The sequence below is a fragment of the Gymnogyps californianus genome, chromosome 1 (assembly GCF_018139145.2).
Source record: "Gymnogyps californianus isolate 813 chromosome 1, ASM1813914v2, whole genome shotgun sequence".
NCBI lineage: Eukaryota > Metazoa > Chordata > Aves > Accipitriformes > Cathartidae > Gymnogyps > Gymnogyps californianus.
In genome coordinates, this window is record NC_059471.1 from 128,860,833 (window position 1) to 128,880,054 (window position 19,222).

At 48.1% G+C, this 19,222-nt stretch overlaps 1 protein-coding gene across 2 annotated transcripts in view; it reads right to left on the reverse strand.

Annotated features, from left to right (window-relative positions):
* Nucleotides 1–4,780: 4,780 nt before the first annotated feature.
* The window catches only part of IGSF11 (immunoglobulin superfamily member 11), a 109,700-nt gene continuing 95,258 nt past the window's right edge, over nucleotides 4,781–19,222 (reverse strand). For both annotated transcript variants that reach the window (XM_050909070.1, XM_050909079.1), the window contains exons 2-7: nucleotides 10,311–10,474; nucleotides 8,839–9,046; nucleotides 7,887–8,042; nucleotides 6,750–6,872; nucleotides 6,368–6,518; nucleotides 4,781–5,685 (exon numbers count right to left, since the gene is read on the reverse strand). In XM_050909070.1, the coding sequence (XP_050765027.1) occupies nucleotides 5,235–5,685; nucleotides 6,368–6,518; nucleotides 6,750–6,872; nucleotides 7,887–8,042; nucleotides 8,839–9,046; nucleotides 10,311–10,349 (1,128 nt within the window). In that variant the 5' untranslated portion in view covers nucleotides 10,350–10,474 and the 3' untranslated portion in view covers nucleotides 4,781–5,234. The remainder of the gene's footprint in view (nucleotides 5,686–6,367; nucleotides 6,519–6,749; nucleotides 6,873–7,886; nucleotides 8,043–8,838; nucleotides 9,047–10,310; nucleotides 10,475–19,222) is intronic.

Here is a 19,222-nt window from a genome sequence, read left to right on the forward strand (position 1 = left end):
CAACAAGAGCTCTGGGCTAGTGCCAGGCTCAGGAAATGCCTTGCGTGTGCCCTCCCTTGCTTAGGAGGTCGCAGACCTGGTAATTCTCGGTAACACCCTCCCGGCACTTGCAACGTGCAGAGGCAGACATGGAAGAAAGCAGTCTGAAAAAAAGAGCCATAGCCTTTCACTGTCCCTGCTTTCAAGGCTTGCTTTGTCCCTGATGTTCACCTACTCCCCACATGAGGAGAGACATAGCTCGGTGACACTGAATTCCCTTTCTCAACACCCATATTCCTGATCCTCATCAGCACATCTTACCTTACTTGCAAGACCAGACCTGTAACAAGGGCAAGGTGGGGGAACCCCTCCTTTGCTGGCATCAGGAGAACAAGCTGCAGGCAGGATGGCTGGCAGCACTTAGCAAAAGCACAGGGAGAAGGGCAACTCAGTCATCAAGATACCTTGCAACAGCTCCGCTCCAGGCCTCCCTTTAACAGAGGCCACATGAGTTAATAGGAGGGCCTGTTGGGTTTGCTCTGAAGTGAACATGTGAAAGGGATCTGCTTCCTCAGTTTTCCCTGCCCTCTGTCTTAGAAATGTTCAAGACCCTCTTAAGAGAATCTGCTGAACCATTTTGGGTGCACTTGGTGCTGCCACACACATGCACAGACTCATGCACTTGCTCACAAACCAGCAGCACCATGGCTGGGAAGATCACGGTTAGAGTGCAGACACAGAAAGGCACTTGCGTGCCTAAAGTAGATGAAGCTGGAATGCAAAATGTTGCTTCCAAAAGAAATCCAGTAGCCTGCAAAAAGTTACTAATGTGTTTGATGAAACTAGAAATTTATCATGAAAATTCCCCCAATATCTTTCCTTTGGGGGGGTGGGGATCAAAAAATTTCGGTTTGATTTCCTCTGCCCAGTACCAAATCAATCACCCAGTTACCTCGGTCCTGGGTGACATCTGAGGCTACCCTGATTTGAGGTACTCTTCATGAGGATCTAAACCATGACATAAGGAGGATTGATCTCCTGAGCATCCCAGGTCCTCATGGGGAAGCCAGGCAGTCTTGGACAGGACACCATCTGGTAGACTGGCTTCCGCTGGAAACTCATCTGTGTTCTGGCAAGAGTTTGTTGAAGTGCATGCGTCTGGGTAATTTTATTTTTTTTAGTTCAGATGAATCAGCAGATTCAGGTCCAAAAGCTGTGTAAGTTAAAAAAAAATCTGGCAGTCTACAGACCAGATTTCCCAAACATTTTAAACTGAGCTCTCATCTACACCAACCTCTAAAAAGATGTCCACTTCTAAAGTGTGAAGCATCTTCTCATGGTTATTTCTCTGTCTCAGCACTCAAATGCACAGTTAATCCTTGTGCTAGAACAAGATTCATTCTGATATTCTTTGGTGGAAGGTAATATAACCGATAGGTACTGACATTTAAAGTAACATCCGTGGCACCCACTGTGGTGGACAATCTCTACTACACAGCTGGGGTTGAAGGCTGTCCGCAAACTCAAGCATTTCAGAAGTGACTTCCACTTACAACTATAATAGCTTGAACCTTTGTTTGTTTTTTAATGATAAATAGTCACTCTGGAGCACTATCAAGTCATCTAACTGGTATTATTTTTGGCTAGACATTTATATTGCAGCAATGCCTCACTAGGTACAATTTAGAGGTCAAAACCCCAGCACACTAGGTGCTGCACAAACTTAGTAAACTATCCGTATCTTAGGAAATTCTGCTCTAGATCAATAGACAGAGACGTGCAGAAGAATGATGTAAGGGGCAAGCCAGTGGCAAGGAATGGATAGTATAGCAGAATACTGACAGGGCTATCATGGGAATAAAATGCAAAGATGCTATTAATGTCACATCAAGGTTGCACAAGCAAAAGATGAAAAATGCAAACATTAAGATTCCTGTGACAACTTTCTGAAAATGGCAATGCAGTCCTCTCATTTACTGTAAGGCCTATAGCTGAAAAGACATTTACAGGAGTATTTTAAACTAGGTGTTGAAAAATACCAAGGAATGAGAACATGACGCATGTGCAGGGGGCTGAATTACCACTGCTGTTGGATCTGTAGGTTTCTGGTTTTAATAATCATTCTCAGAATATCTGGGGGATTTTAGAGAAGAAGCAGGGAAAATGAAACACAGAGAGAAAAATGCAAAGCCTTTGGCAAAACATCAGGTTGCCCTAACTAATAATAACCTTCTGCTAGCAGCTGTTGATACGGACTAAGAAGTGTGTGCTTCCCCATCCCCTTATGCCCTGGAAGTGTGAATGCTCAGACACTGAAATTTCCCTTGCTCTGTCTATGGGGATCAGCACTTTTGTTAACTTCCTGACAGTTTCCCCCATCAAACTTATTCAAAAGCCCAAGAAAGTCAGTGGGGACCTTCCTGATGACTGCCTTAGATTTTGAATCTGGGATGAGCGTGCCATGTTTCAGATTGGAAAACCAATACATGAGCAAAGTTAGGCAATTTTTAAAAACATTTTCCCACATCACTCAAAGCGGCAAAGTATCTCCCCCACCAAATGACAGAAAATAAAACTCACCTTTGTCTAGAGAAGTAGAGACCTTGCAAGCCTAGGAAATTGTACCTTCAAGGGCAATGTGTCAGACTATTATGAATGAGAACAACCAGACTATAGTACCAGGGTTCACTGCGAAACTGGTTGGCCTAGTAACATGCAGGTCTTGGTTGCATGGTCGGTGCTTACTGCCAGTCATATCAAGGATAAGTATTAACAGCCAAATTCGTTGTAGTTACAGAATTGGGGGGAGGGCGGGGGGGGAAGCAGCAGTCAGTCAGTAAGAAGTCCTTTTTTTATATGAATAAAGTTTTATTGAATTTTAGACAATTAGAAAGAACAAAGAAAGAGAAGCGAACAGTCTCATGGAGGGTAGGAACCAGAAGAGCTTTCCCAGTAGAGGAGGGGGCCTGCTGAGGGCAGTGTTCCTGTAGATGTTACACAGGGGTTGTTACAAAAGCAGAGAGAACGTATCTGGGCTTTTCTTTGATTGTTTGGGGTTTTTTTCCTCCCACATTAGGGTTTCTAAAGCCACTCTTCTTCCCCCGTCAATCCTACCACCCAGCAGGAAATTGAGCAGACAGGCAGGAAAGAGGACTGCTCCAGTGAAACGTGTGTACACGCAGAGAGCAACTCCCTGCCTGCACTGCCGCAGGGGTTTGCACCCATTCTGGATGGAGTTGTGTAGAGGGGGAAGGAAGGGAGGCTGGATTTTTTTTCTCCTTTTTCTTTTCTATTTTAAGCAAAGAAGGCACATAATCTCAGCCAAGCTTCAAACCTAGTGCTGCCTGGGAGCCCCCAACCTCCCAGAAAGCCAGTGTGTCCATGTGGGAACCCAGCCCTCACCTCTTCCCCCTCTTCCTCAGAGTCTATGCTTGCATTTGAAAGGTACCGCTCAGGCAGAAGGCCCTGCTCAAGGTTTGTGCCCTGCTAGGGAAAGTAAAGCCGTGCCGGGACAAGGAAAGTGGGGATGAGGAAGAGTCTGTTGGCTTAAACAGACCCTTTTTCCAATGTGAGAGCTACGGAAAGTCACCTGTGACTCCCCACATTGCTTTTCCAAGAGCAAACCTGGGAGGGCTCTGGTGCCTTTGGAGGTGACCACTGCCTTTACATGTGCAAGGGTTGGTGTTATGCAGGAGGGCTGAGACACCCATCCAGGCATGGCCCCTTTGTGCCAGTGCTCTCCAGGAGGGTAAGTCCCAGCCCTCAGTCCAGCCCTCCAAATGGCACCAGGTTCCTTCAGTGGTTTCAACTCTTGGCTTTGATTAAGGCTATTTAGTTGCAATAGAAAAAGGATAGGTGCCAGCCACAACCACCTCCCTTGCTGCAAGGAGATAGCAGAGCCACTGGCAGATGCCACCTGTACCTGGCCCCGAGACATTGAGGGAAGTAGAGGAGGCAGAGAGATAGCACATGGGCTTCCACAGGGTTACCCCCTTCATTAGGCCCCTGCTTTCACTCTTTCTAAGGAAAGGGACTTGGAAACGAACCCTGCCAACCTCAGCATCTGGGAAGTCTGTGCGTGAGGGAGAGTGGGAATGAAAACTGTGATGCCTCCGTGTGAGGGCCCCAAGCACAGCATGTGCCCTGCCATGCTGGCCAGCCCTGGATAGCCCAATAAGGAAAACCAACCATGCAAACACCAAAGCTGTGGGGTTTGAAGCCACTTGCCCCGAACCAGAGCAGCCCAGGGGCACCAGACACCTCTGGACCTGCCTGCTGCTCTGCAACACCACCCTGCTCCTCTCTGCCTCCTGAATAAAACCAGCAACACCCAAAAAAGAAAAGCCATGAGCCCTATAGCAGCAGTAGCAGCAGCAGCAGCAGCGACACACCCTCGCCCTGCATGGAGTGTCTCGGGGAAAGACGCTCAGATGGCTGCTTCCTCCGCAGCCATGAACAGGGCTCTGGTGGCGCCCCGAGCTAGTGCAGGAAAAGCACCCAGTCTGAGGAGGACCTGTCTGTGTCTCTGTGTGTCTGTGTGCGTGTTGGGGTGGGGGAAGAACTGCAAAAAATAAAGACAAACACTCCGCTGTCCACGCCCTTACCCAGCCATCCTCTTGGCCAGGCTGGTGGCTGTGCCTTCATCTCACCCCTCCAGCCTGGCCCGTGTCTCCTCACACTCGGCCCCAGTGCACTGCCCTCCCTCATCCGGCAACGGGGCCGGGGCCGCGGGGAGGGGGCTGGGGCCGCCATGTTGAGGCATACCCTGCGTCAGCACCCCTCCCTGCTCAGCCCTCCCTGCCCCAATGCAGACTGTCGTCCTCTTGGAAATAAAACAGCAACAACAACGGAAAAAAAAAATAATATATATATCTCTCTCTCCCCAAACCTCCCTGAAAGACCCAAATGGACGGGATCGACCTCCAACAAAACCAACGGGAAACAAAAGCAAAAGTCCCCCCGAGGTCAGGGCCAGGCGCACGCCCCAGCCAGGGAGCACGTCCCAACCTCCCTGTTCCCCCAGCCTTGGCACATCTGCGGCGTCCACCGGCGCGAGGAGCCCCGAAAGCCGGGGGGGATACGGCATGGCTGGGGCTGTCCCACCGGCCGGCAGCAGCCTCGGGAGGGGAGGGCAGGGGGTAGAGGTGAGTGTGTGTGTCCCCCACCGCCTCGCTGCCTTTCAGGAAGGAGTAGGGTCTCTTCGCCCCACCAGGTACAAGAGGCCCCTTGCTCGGCTCTTGGCCACTGGCATGGCCCTACACAAGGGAGCCGGCCCGGCTCTGGGCGGGCACCATGACGGGGACAGCCCCGATCCGCTCTAGTGTGGCCTGGCTGATGGCGTAGGAGCGGGTGTGCGGCAGCCGCGGCTTCCTGCTGACCGAGCCGTTGCTCCGGATCACCTCCTGAGGGGACGGCGCCGTGCTGGCCGTCACCACCAGCGTCTTAGGGGGAGCCGGGGATGGGTGGCCACCGTTGGCATAGACAGGGCGGGTGCTCGTGCTCCCTGAGCGGGAGAAGGAGGGCTGGTGGGCGTCGTTGCTGTTGCTGAAGCGAGTGAAGGAGTCTGTGGCGTGATTGGCTTTGGGGTCGTTCCAGTAGCGGCTGTTGTAGGTGTTGGAGGAGGTGAGGGTGTCGTTCTCCGATGAGGATGCGTCGGCGTGGAATGTCTTGGCGGCGGAGGAGCATTTGGGCGGCAGGTCGTCCTCCCTGGGAAGGAGAGGGTGTGAGGGCACACGGAGGATGCTGCCCTGCTTGCCCAACACCCCCGCCGCCACACCCTGCTGGGGTCAACACCATCAATTCAAGGTGAAGGACAGTACCAACGTGAACCAGCATTGCTCCTTGGCCCATTTGTTCATCCCTCTTTGCAGGACCCACCTCTGTGCACATTAATTGCCTACCGCTGAGGCAAACGACCCACGCTCATGTGTCTAGGGGGGCAAAACCAGTGGTTGTCACAGCCACTGGTACTTCGCAGGCAGTCAGTATGACTGTACAACCAATGAAGCTGATCCTCAGGGGAGCTGCAGGAAGCTACCAGAGGAAAACACTGTGGCTGTAACACCAGAGAAGATCACAGTTGTATCTCCAGAGCTTTTCAGCTATCACTGTCTAGTTTTGTGGGTCAGGATCCCCACCATGTCACTCTCCGAAGGAGCTAACAACATCAAGTCAAAGCTCTCAGTAAAGGCAATACTGAAAACAAAATCTGTTGTTACCATTCTTCATTTGCTCCCTCCATTTTCTGGACATACATGGACATCTTCCCCTAGCCCAGGGGAACACACCCAGGATTAGCAAGAGTGAAATTTCTGATTGCCTTCCTGCCAGCTGCTGCTTTTGCTGGGCGATCAGAGGTCCCCTGCCACCAGCTTTCTCTGACCCTTACCTTATCTCATTGGGAATCTCCTCCTCTTCTTCTTCTTTGTGTTTATTTTTCCAGTAAAACAGTGCCACGGCCACCAACACAATGCAAACAACAAGCACAACGGCGCCTGTGGCCACTGCTCCTGCAATCAGGCCGATACTCCGGGGGTGGGCTGTGGGGGTGATTGAACAGAGAATGGAGAAGAAATCAGGGCTGGGCTGTGGCTGTCCATGAGCATTTGAAGCTACCGTGGCTTGGGAGGGGGGAAAGGCAACGTCCCCATTCCAGGGCACAACGATCTTCTGATAGAGAGGCACATGGTGGCTCACAGCAAACATGGTTACACACTTTACTGTCACAAGACAGAAGCAGGTGGCCAAGCCTCCCTTGGCAAAATACTTACGTGCAATGACTTGCAGGTCCAGAAGGCAAGTGCTGGTTCCAATGGCATTTGAAGCCACACATTGGTAAAGACCTGAGGACACAGTGCTGATATTTCGGAGAGTGACAGTGCCCTGGACTTGGTCTAGTCAGAGAGAAAAGAAGGATTTAAATCCCTCCCCCCCTTGAGGAAAACCGTAAAAAGGCAAAGCCAGCAAATAGAGAATTTTGGTGTGAGATTCTTAAGAGAGAAATAAATTAGGAAATAACCTTGAGATGGAAGCATTGTGTGCGCGCACACACACACACACACACAGACAAGATTAGGTCTTAAGGAGCTTACACTAGATGTTTCTTTTTCTTCTTATAGATGAATTTCTGCAAATGAAAGCTTGGGACTCTCAGCATTGTGTGAGAAAAGGGAGGACAGAAGAGATGTGCAATTACCTATAGCCAGATCTACCTGCTAAACTCAATCCTGCGCTGCAGAACCCCTGCTCTCCCATCCCTGGGCTCCCCTCCCCCTGCTCTGCCAATTTTCCTCATTCCTCAATTATGTAAAACTGAAATGCTTGCGTATTCTTAAAATACAGCAAGCTAAAGGGCAAAAGTATAGCTATCACTGCTTGGTCAGGACACCTAGGCTAAGAAATCTTATGGATAGGACTTGGGGCTGGGCAATACCCAGTCTGATCAGAGTCTTGCTTTTACACACATCTGAAAGGCAGCTCTGGCAGTAACTTACTGGAGAACAGTGACCTCAGTGTGAGAAGCTGGCAGTATTTTCCTGGGATGATTCTGCCTCCCTTCTCCCAGTTTCCAAACTATGAGCCTTTAATTTGGTTTAAAATGCAGGTCAGTTGGCAGCTGAAATCTCCAGCCACATGCCAACATCTGGCAACCATGTTCTCTCTCTCCCATTCAATGAGACCCTTGTTCCTCAATGGGGACCATGTTTCTGTACCAAAAAAACATGAAAATTTAAGTGGCCACTGGAGGGTACCTAGTCCACCATGGGCTGTAGGAATCTTCATTCCAATAAAGTGACCATGCAAGTGACGGCAGACACTCAGTGAGCCATGCCACCTCTGGCAGCTCAGGCAAAGGAAAGCCCAGACTGTCACCTGGGAAGTAAGAGGATAATCAATAGAACGAGCACCTTGTGTGGCAGTTGGGGGCAACTTGGGAACATTGTCCAGTTTCTCCCAGAGGTATGTTGGCCGGGGGATGCCTTCTTCCGAGCTGCAGGTCAGTGTGATATCGCTGCCCACGTCCAGGGACCCCTGGATTCTGCAAAGCGGGGCAGAAGGAGGAACTGCGAGAGAAGAGGGGAAGGTGACAGCAGATCAGGAAATATAACCAAACAGTGGAGTGCAGGCTCTTTCTGGACATGTGCTGCTGGGGAAAGCAAGGACACTGGCATGAGCTGACAAGGGGACAAGAGGGAGGCAGCAGACAAGAACCCATTAAGGGTTGGGGGGTGACAATTCACAAAGATTCCTGACCCGCCAGCCCATCAAGGTTACAGACTACTGCTGACTTTCACAGGACCCAGTTCTCTTAGATCCCTCCCTAGAGAAAAAGAAGGTGAACATTTCTGTCTTTGAGACAGCAAGGGTGGTGAGAGCTAACAGAGCTGCAGACAGAATTTGCTGTGGTTGGGTTTTGCTTTCACATCCCTTTAATGGCACACACTCTGGAGTATTTAACATCCTAGGGAGCATCCAGTACTAATTACTTTCATGAAAAGGAAGCAAAGATCTAAAGTCATGCTCTTCTTCTGTTGCTATGCACAAAACTCTTATAGTCCCTTCAGCTCTCCAGGATGCCCTCGTACTTTATTCATGCTTCTTTGCAACTCCACATCACAATGCTGCCAGAAAAGCTTTCTCTCCACCATATTTTAAAACTCCATTATATGCTACCTGTACATGAAGGCTGTGCCCTACAAACTCCCACAATACCCACAGGGCAGCCCATCCCTCAGCACAGGATGTCCGTGGGCTCCAATGCATACACTACCATATTGCTCTGCTATGATGCACTGTCATGCACAGAGGATCCCCTTGTCCCTGTTCCTCCCCTCTCCCCCATAAAATCAATAAACACACCCAAGACAGTAAGTCCAATGACTCCAATATTCCTGACGCCTCGGTCGGGAAGATTGTTGACCAAGCACTGGTATGTGCCAGTATCCGATAGCTGAGTGTTGTTGATGAAGATGGAGGCACTGGTGGTTGGCATTGTCACAGCAAACCCCACTCGCCCATAGAACTGGGGTGCACCACCAAAGATCTGACCCCCTTGGTAGAGAATAACCTGGAAAAGAAAGGAAGGCTCAAACAACACTCTGCAGGAGCTGAGCAAGGAGGAAGAACAGTAAGCAAAACATGGGCTTCCAAAGCCAAAAGGACCAGTTCCTAAAGGATTTCTAAATAACCAGACCTCAATATACAGTTGTCCCTGTCTGTATACAGGCAGACCCATCCTAGCAGAGGTGTTTTCTCTAAAAGAGGAACACACTCTGTAGCCTGCTATATGTCAATAAAAATGTTCACAAAGGTAACAGACCAGATAGATACCCAAGTCTTCTGGCATAGCTGGATTGGCAATACCAGCCTGCTTCATGTAACAGTCATTACCCATCTGGACAGGATCGACGTAGAGAAGCAGAGACTCTCTGCAGGTCAGTGAGTACTTTGCTGGAAAGCATCCACCCAGTGGACAGTATCATTTTGAGTCTCAGCCAGTAAGATCCTGCCATGATTTGACACTGCTTACTGAAGGTCATTGGGATGAACTGAATGACAGGCAATGCAACCCTTGAACCTGCACAGCCTCTACCAGTCAGACGGATTATATAGCAGTCTGTACTCAGACCAAGTTCCTGAGGAGCAAGTACTCTTCAGTGCAGGTTCTCACATCTGAATACCAAATGTGATGGGGGCAGTGTGACCCAAGACAGATGCATTTCAGACCAATGGCATTCTTCTGCTGTCAGAGTATGTGGGCAAAATCCAGGCCAGCAGATCTCAGGTTACGATTCTTGTGCCCACCACGAGAGACACTAATTTGCTAATGTTCATAAGAATGGACTCGCATAAGCAACAGACAGTGAAAAAGTAAGAAGGGAAGTAAAAGGGGAAATGAGTCTATGAGAGGCCATGTGTTATGGCACATTTTACATAGATTTCATAGGTTTAAGCCTGCAGCTGCTCTCAGGTCCTCCAAATCCCATATCCAGCGCACCAAAATCTGGATTACATCTCCTGTGCTCTTTTGAACACACAAACCACCAGAGATCCAGGGCAGCAATACAGTATCACATACACCTGCCCCAATTGCACATCCAGCCAAGGCAGCCAAGAACACAATGTGCATCAGTTAACAAAGCATTGAAGAAATCAGACTCATGTAGGATCCAGAGGGCATGTTCGGCAATGAAGGGGCAATGAAGGGACAATGAAGTTCTGGGACAATCAGAGACTCAGCATTGTAAAGGCTCTACATCCAGATCAGCATGAAAAGGGTGAGGAAAAGGAAAGCCCCAAAGAAATACATGCTCCAGTAAGAAATGACCTACCTGTTGAGGCTGGTTGGCGTTAGAAAGAGGAATGACCATCCAGATGACATTAAGGTTAGTGAGAGCAGCGTTAGTGGTGAAGGTGCAGGGCAATACTGCTGTCTGGCCCCGGGCAACCTGGATACTCCCTGAACTGACTGACACCTCCAGAGGACGCACCAGACCTGGAAAGAGAAGGGCACCCAGTTCAAGCATTTCAGGAGAAGGACACCCAGTTCAAGCACTGCAGGTGGCCCCATACACTTGCAGGTCATGACAGCAGCATCCTGTTGTTACAGAACTGTACCTTACCAACTACTTCAGGCTAAAAAGAACTATATTCCTCCCTCAACAGATCAGGCTGCTCTCATGCAGACCTTTTTCACAGGCAAATGCAGATAGGTGGCCCTTTTAAGTGAGAGCACTCTAGTTTCAGAGCCTCTGAAAACAACAGGTTTTGTTTTGGTGACAGGGAAAGAGCCGTAAGAGCAGCCAAGCTGTGTCTAAGAGATAATGAAATGTTTTCAAACCCATCAATCTTAATGATACCCAACATCACTGAAACAGAAAAGGAAACTGCAGTCCAAAAGCCTTCACCAAGGGGTAAGAAGAGAGAAATACAGTTCTTCCCCCACTTCTATGCCTCATAAAGTCCAGCATGAGCAGAAACATTTTAGTGCTATTTTTAATTTAAAGGGTTAAAAATCTAAATCTTTTACAGTCTAGGTATTTCTGTCTAGCTGGTAAAAAATGACTACTGATAATGGAGGATCTCATCAAATCTCATTTATTTTCCAGCATTTCTGCCATTCACTTCTTTGCATTCCACACAGGCTGGACAGGGCTCAAAGCCTGATAAGCCCCAGCTTCCTAGCGCAGCAGCTCAAGGCTGCAGTTTTTAGACTGCAAGTCACACAGGGAAATATCTCTGTTCCTACTGCCAAAATCTTGTCAAATGAAACTAACCAAGGAGTCACCACCACCATTTTGAGTAGCAGTAAAATTCTTTAAACTATTTTTCCCCACAAAATCAAAATATTGACTACAAAAAACATCTCTCTATATGACAGCTCACTGTCTTCTTGTTCAAAGCACGTGGGAGGCTGCTGGAGGAGAAGGCAAGGAGTTTTCAAGCTCCAAGGCAATATCAGCATATTGCTAGCACCTAGGTGTAGTCTGCAAACCGCCCTATTCTCTTGCTGACTCCAGGAAGGGCTGCCAGCAAAGTTTCTATTTTCTGCCAAGAGACACTGGTTTGCTGAAGGCTAAATGCTTCATGAGAACAGGTTTCTATCTGAGCTACAAAGAAATTGAACAGGCTAATTTCTGAGAAAAAGGTGAGTAGTCTCCCACATGCTTGGCTGCTGGGATCCTTCCCAACCTACCTAATGGAGAGATGGGGTGCTCAGAACCTGGAAGGGCTGAGCTTCACACGCTACAGATCCAAAGGTTCTAGCACCTGAACAGCCTATGATGAGTTCCTGGGTTTGGACTGACTGCTCTGGAGATGCAATACCCCAGGACCTTGCAAATCCTCAGCAACCTCCTCCAGACTTCCATTCCCTCCTCGCTATCTCCCACCTCCAAAGCCCCAGGTAGTTCAGGGAGGCTCAGAAGTGCTTCAGAACAGAGCCAGACAAAATGCCATTTTAATCTTTCCATGTGAAATTCATGAGTTTCTTACTTCGCAGAAAAAAATCCAAGTCTGACTTTCCTCACAGGCTTGGAACATATTTAAAAATATGGAACATTTTGGAAATTCCTAGGGAAACAGTTCATCTTTGGTGCTAAAATCTCAGAGAATTAGGTGCCTGGATGAGGAACAGCTGGTGAAAGCTTAATCCATCAATCTCCTATGCAGGGCTGTCAGCAGCAAGAGGAAGTAAATAATTTGAAGAGCCAGTAATAAGTGTCACCTTTGTTACAAGGCATCTGCCTTCCAGTTGTGTCTGTGGTCAACAGACTGGGAATGGTTTTGGGCTCCTCATTTGCTTATGGCTCACCAGGCAGTGGCAGTAGCACAAAACCCAGAAGTGATCCATGTCAACTTTGGACATGTCTCTTACTGAATATGACCCTAACAAGGGGATTGTCTTTTCTGCAGGCCTAAATTTGAAGGCTACCTTGCCATGACTACTCATCCAGTCTAGCATCATCCATGTGCTAAACAGTGTGCAGTGAGTCACAATAATTTGGACGTTTATTGGATTAACCTCTCTCTCCAACATGGTGCAGAAAGTTCTTCTGCCATGTTCAGCGTAGATTTAATGAGATGCTCTCCATGAGAGGAAAACCAACTACTCATCTGATTTGGAATAGCAACATGTGTTCTTCAGCCCCATCCCTTATCCCCTCCACTTTCCCTGCCAAGAAGAACTCACACATTCAAATTCTTGTCATTCAGAAAAAGTAATACTTAAGTGTGAGTATTCGTTAATAGCAAATTTACTGGAAAAGTTAGAGTTTACAGTTTGCATTGCAGGGTTAGTGTCCTGGTTTTGGCTGGAATAAAGTTAATTTTCTTCCTAGTAGCTGGTATAGTGCTGTGTTTTGGGCTTAGGATGAGAATAATGTTGATAACACACTGATGTTTCAGTTGTTGCTAAGCAGTGTTTATACTAAGTCAAGGACTTCTCGGCTTCTCATACTGCCCTGCCAGGAGAGGCTGGGAGTGCACAAGAAGCTGGGAGGGGACACAGCAAGGACAGCTGATGCAAACGAGCCAAAGGGGTATTCCATACTATATGACATCATGCCCAGTATATAAACTGGGGCAGTTGGCCAGGGAACACCGCGGCCCGGGGATTGGCTGGGCACTGGTCAGTGGGTGGTGAGAAATTGTATTGTGCATAACTTGTTTTGTATATTCTATTATTATTATTATTTTCCCTTCCTTTTCTGTGCTACTAAACTGTCTTTATCTCAGCCCATGAGTTTTACTTTTTTTTTCCAATTCTCTCCCTCATCCCATTGCGGGGGGGGAAGTGAGAGAGCGGCTGTGTAGTGCTTAGTTGCTGGCTGGAGTTGAACCATGACAGTTAGTTACATCAATCACTCAGTCATCAAGATGACGTGATTTTCATACCTAACCACCTTCTTGCTACTCCTAATATTTACTATTAGTTGATTGTAAACATTCTGCAGAATAATAAAAACACTAAAATAGAACATGCATAATTTCTTCACTGTAAAAATAATTTTCAATACATTTGAGAATTTCCCAAACTACTTATGAACAATTTAAAAAAGGAAAGAAAACACATAATATTCCCTTTGCTCTGCCAGTACCCCACTCTCCCCCTGCAGCACCCCACAGCCCCCATAATCTCCTCCCCCTTTCAAGGCACCACAGCATCCCTTTTAATTTGAATGCCATTGAGTGGTTTCTGGGGGCGAGGGTCCACTAAGGAAGAGCCGAGGTCCCCGTCCATTTCTCTTGCCAAGGGGAGCTGCTTTGAACCCGGCATGCAAGTTGAGCACCCCCCAACACACCATGCTGTCCTGTCTCTGTCTCGTTAAACCACCAGGCAAGCCAGCTCCTCAGACTTGCATTTGCCTCACGCATCCCAGGGCCTGTCAGCCACTCTTTGGCCCAGGATGCATACAAGGCAGGCGGCACTTAAAGACAAGGACTCATTTTGTTAAGCTAAATGGCACCTGCAGGGCTACAGTTGGGGAAAACACACACAACCACTTCTGACAAGTAAGCTTAAACAAGGTGACAGGAGAGTCAGGAGACCAAATGCAGGCAAAGTTCTCTTCCACCACCATAAACAGGGAGGTAGGCTGGTGTGTTAACACAGCACCGGGCGGGCATTACTACAATGCAACTCCTTTCCCAGGGAGACGGCTGAAAGAGCAAAGATCAAATTCTCTTCAGAAGCTACAGCATCTTTCTGTGTATCTCAGACTACTAGAAAATATAACACACTTACACATGCATTTGCCCATCTATGCAAGTATCTATGTGACTGCATCTTTCCACACCAATACTCATGGCCCAAAACACAGGTGGATGCACACAAAGACACATACACTTATAAACCTGTATGCCCAGGAAGACACCTAGTAGGAAAACTCAACCAAACAATACATGTTTAAACATTTCAAAATTAGGAGTTGCAAAAATGCGGCTTTGCATTAATGCAAAAGGAGGGAGGCAGGGGAGAGAGGGAGGAAGAGATTTCAAATTTAGCATATCTATTGGGATAACGATTTTTCAATGCAGCCTAAGGAATGAGGACTTGAATTCCCTTGCGTAGATATAAATGCAAATATAGATATATGCACACACATACAGCCCAGTCTACTAAGTCAAATTACACATAAGAGGTCAGAAAAATCAAGCAAAGGATGTTGTAAAGGGTCTCCTTTTGCAAAGGTACACAATCCAGATCTTTTCTAAGTACTCAGAGAAGTTTAATGACTTGTGAGAGACAACAAGAATTGATCACCACCAAATTGTCTCTTAGAATTGGATTACAATGGCCATTACACCCTCTCTTGTATGTGCAGTCTCCTCCTCACTTAGTAATTAAGCATCCTTGTAAGTAGCATGCCTGGAGGAAGAGCAGGGTACACTGCTGTCAGCAGAAAGAGGAATGGGCCCTTCCTGTACATAGGACACTTTGATCTTAGCTTGATTCAGCAAACGGTTTTCTCCTTTGATCCTGATGCAGCAAGCTCCCATCACTAATTAGAACGGATGCTCCATTTTTTTGTCCCCTATCAGGCAACCAGCCAGCAGAACAATGTTTTGGCTACAGAGGCTCTTTTAGAGTTTCTTCATATTTCCAGGACCAAGTCATTACTCTGGCAACAGATCACTCTGATTTAATTTTTGATGGCTCACTGCTGCTTTTCCAAGTAGCACACCCAGCTCCCTCCCCTGCATCCATGAAGGAGTCCATGTAGATAGTTCATACAGCATGACACAAGCATGTAGGCCCCAGTCCCACAACCAGCATTTGCCTCCCTGCTGGATATGAAGAGGAGGCAGATGCTGCCACATGTTTGCTAGCTGCCCTACAAGGGTTGCAAGCCTGAGAGGCTTCAGAATATACCAGATGCAGTGAAGCTGAAAGACATGGGCACATCTTAGCACTTTGATTCACACTAAGTTGACTGAAAAAGTTCCCAGCTCCTGCTCACTGCCACACCTCTCTGCCAGAGGTGAGATCACCAGCAAATTACCTTGGCTGACAGCCCTGTGAGTGAAATGAACACTTCCACCACCATCACTTCACATCAATAGGCCAGAGGATAACATGAACAGCCAATGCACAATCACCAGTCCATATCACAGATGGTCACAGACCACAAGGGCCTCAGAGGCTGTGCCTTCAGGAAGCACTGTGGTCATGCTGTTGAAGTTGTGCTAAGGGCATGTCCTCCTCTACTGCTGGATCATCCCCAGTACCTGGTTTTCAGAGGCAACCATGCTCAGCGAGATATCTGGGTATCACTGGCTGGGTTGCAGTATAGTGCACAGAGAGGGTCTTCCCCCGCTGTATTTAGCATAGGAGTGTTGATCTCCCAGAATCACAGAAAAATCAAAGTTTCTCTGGAGGGTCATTCATACCATGAAAGTCAAGCTCCTGCCCTGCCTCGCCTTCTGGAGGACATGCTCTACCTTGCAAGTACCCCCAAGAACTGTTGGCAAGTCAGCAGCATTTGGCACCTGCTAGCAGCAAACTCCTGATACTCAGCGGTGTGGGAGGCTGGGCTAGCATGACTTTGCATACACAGAGTCCAGGGTACAGGTTCATTCTGCAGTGCTGGCAAGCCAGGGAAGCAAATGGCCAGGGGAGAAAGGAGGGAGGGAGGTGTGAAAGGGATGAAAAAAAACCTCAGCTGTGTGCATTCTGCATCTCCAGACCTCAAGGGAAAACATGCAGAAATGTGTGTGGCTGGGGGGAAAATGAGAATAAAGCTTCAAGCTGTATCAGCTTGCATCCAAAACCCTGGGAATGGCTCCCCCCCGTCCCAGCGCAATTAGCAATCCTCTTGCCACGTGCTGGGGACGATGCCTTTGGCAGGATGACATTTTGGGTCCCTCGTTAGAGAGGCAAAGATGAGGTCACTCAAAAGTTTCAAGAACAGGGTAGGAACACAATGTTCGATCTGGCAACTGCAGGCAACGGAGGGAGAAATTGCAGAGCAGTCTTTTTCCTGAGATGAAAGGAAAACACAAGTCGCTGTGCCTTTGGCCTGCCTCACATCTCTGAGTCTGGGACCAAAGCTGCCTTCTGTGCTAAAGAAGAGAAATGTCTCCCACCCCAAATGAGCTGAGGTACATTGCCATCTCAACACACTGAGCAGTAGCAAAACCTACAGCCCAGGAAGGAGTGACTCTCAGCTGGAGGAGACAGTAACAGATGCAGGGAGTACTTCTGCCACAAGACCTGCTAGTGCAGCAACCATTCAAAAGCCCCTGAAGGAGACTGACTTGCAGTTGCAAGCACTGAAAACATCAAAGTTATCCAGCATGATATGACAGCATCCAAACAGGCTGCTCAACAAGCTGTCTGAATACTGGTCTTGCCCATTCTCACCAGGGACTGAGTATCCTCCTGTCATTCTAGATGTGCTACACTTGTTAGTTCAGAAACTATCTAACCAAAAGCAGGATTTACCCAGCCTAGTATCTGGAGGCAGCTTGCAGTAGACTCCACACTGTTTGTGGAACCAGTGTCACCAAGCACTCCAATGGAACACAGATCTGAGTTATGCCCAGCTAGGCTGAATTATTTCCAGTTCACTAAGGAAAATCTACCATGGAAGAACTTCCAGCCTCCAAAGTTATTCTGCAGGGCAGGCATCTGGGACAGATGCACACTGTCATAGTAGACTGTACCCTGGGGCCAATGTGTCCTAGAACAAACTTTCCTGGGGAGGATGCTTGGCAGAGACCTCCTTGGAACAATTATACTGGGAGCAATGGTGAGAAGGGAGGGCTCCACCACACTGTAGCCCTCCTGCCAGCTCACAGAAAGGAGAAGGCAAACTTTGGTCCAGAGACATCTGTGGGGTGATTGCCTCCGTGCTCCAGTTTGCGGGCACATGTTATATAGGTGCTACAAGGAGCCTTCCCAGAGAGCTTGTGGGGCATACTGAGGACACTCAAGAAAATGTCATGCTTCTGTCAGAAAAGAGGGACAGGGACTTTCTAGCATAGCTCGTCCTCAAGACACAATCAACATTGCCTAAGCCACTCCCAACAGAAGTTTGTCTAATTTAGTCTTTAAAGCCCCAGACAATGTCTGTACTGTGCAGCACAGCTTAGCAGTCTGGTCCAGTGCTCAGCAGCCCCTGCTTTCTTGTAACTCCCAGAGCTCTCACCAGTGGTGCCTCTGGGCCCCTGCCCTTCCCTCTCTGCGACCCAGCCATGCAAGTCACGCTTGCCAACCTTCTCCCTTCCCCTCGCCCTGTCCAGCTCCTTCTGCACTGTCCCCATCACAATGGGCAAGTACACAGCTCAGAGCTAAAAAGGGAAATTGTAATTGGACAAAGTTTGGCCATTTTGTTCTCTGTAATAGCTGCATCAAACTTTGAATATCTCAGACACCAGACTGAGAATTTATTGGGAGTAAGCCCATTCCCTTTATCTGAACAGGGACAATATCCCAAAATAAGGCTCATGCTGGCTCTTTCTGGCTCACAGGTCTAGCAATGGGATAGTAACCTGACAGTGTATAAGGCAAAATAATTTCCAGCTCTTTCCTTCCTATCTTTGCTGGCTCTGCAGGACAGACTGGAACAAACAGCAGGAAAACTATCACATCTAGCACGGTTTTAGAGCAAGACCTCTGCAACACAAGTGTTAAACCTGCACTGATGCTAACTTTTCCTCTGAGGTGTATACAGTGTTACTCTCTCCGTTAAATGCAGGTCAAAAGCTAAGTTAACCTCTAAGCACCTTTATCCCTGGAGAAATCATTAGACACAACTGGTGGTATCTACTCATCCCTCCAGCATGGAGCCTCCCAAGTAATAGATCCATTTTACCACAGTAAGAGCAATCTCAGGATTACTGCCCACCCTGTAGGATAGGTGGGCTAGCAGACACTAATCCAGGGAGAAAACACAATGTCAGGGTCTTGAACTCAAGCCCTGCAGCGTTTCTCGCCATGAACTAGACCAGCTGATCGGGGACATTGCCTACCTGTAAATCTGTGCTGATCCCACCAACCCTTCTCCCTTACCATTTATAACCTCATCTGAACTAGACAGAAAGCTAACAGTGAAACTTCCTGCTGACCCGCTCTGCTCTGGCCTCAGCTGTTGGCCTGGTGAATAGCGGTCACTACAGTCCCTGCCATCCTCCCTTTTAGAAATAGGTCTTTCTCTGCAGGCCAGCTGGGAGGAGGATTTCAAACAACTGTCTGATTGAGATGACATGGAGCACATCTCCCTGCCCCTGACCTCCCCAACCTGCAGCCGTAGGGGGGATGAAAACTGGACTTTAAGACCAAAAAAAGGCAGGAAAGCTTTCAGCTATACATACTTCAAGAATGGTGTCAGTTCCCTCCCATGTCCTTGTCAGAGGCGCTGGACTAGCTCTTGCAGGGGTAGAAAAGAGGCTTTCATAACACACTGAGGAATTTGATTCCTTCCCCATTTCTGGCACAGACTCCCTGGGTCCTGCTGAGCAAGTCAGCCAGCTCCAGGTATTCTCAGAGGGTCCCTATAAGTGTAAGATCCTCATTTGCTCAGGTTTAGACCTCAAGGGTTTGATTTGCTGAACTGCTGAGCATTCAAACCTGCTAGGGAAATCAAGAGGGGCTGTGCTTTCCATGTAGCAGGGATCACATTATGTTAAGCTCTCTGTGTAACCTGAACGGTGCTCTTCCAACAGATCTTAATGCTTGTGTTTAATTAGTCACAGTCTTGAAATGCAAAAGTGGTTTTTGAACTGTGAGAAGAGGATAGTG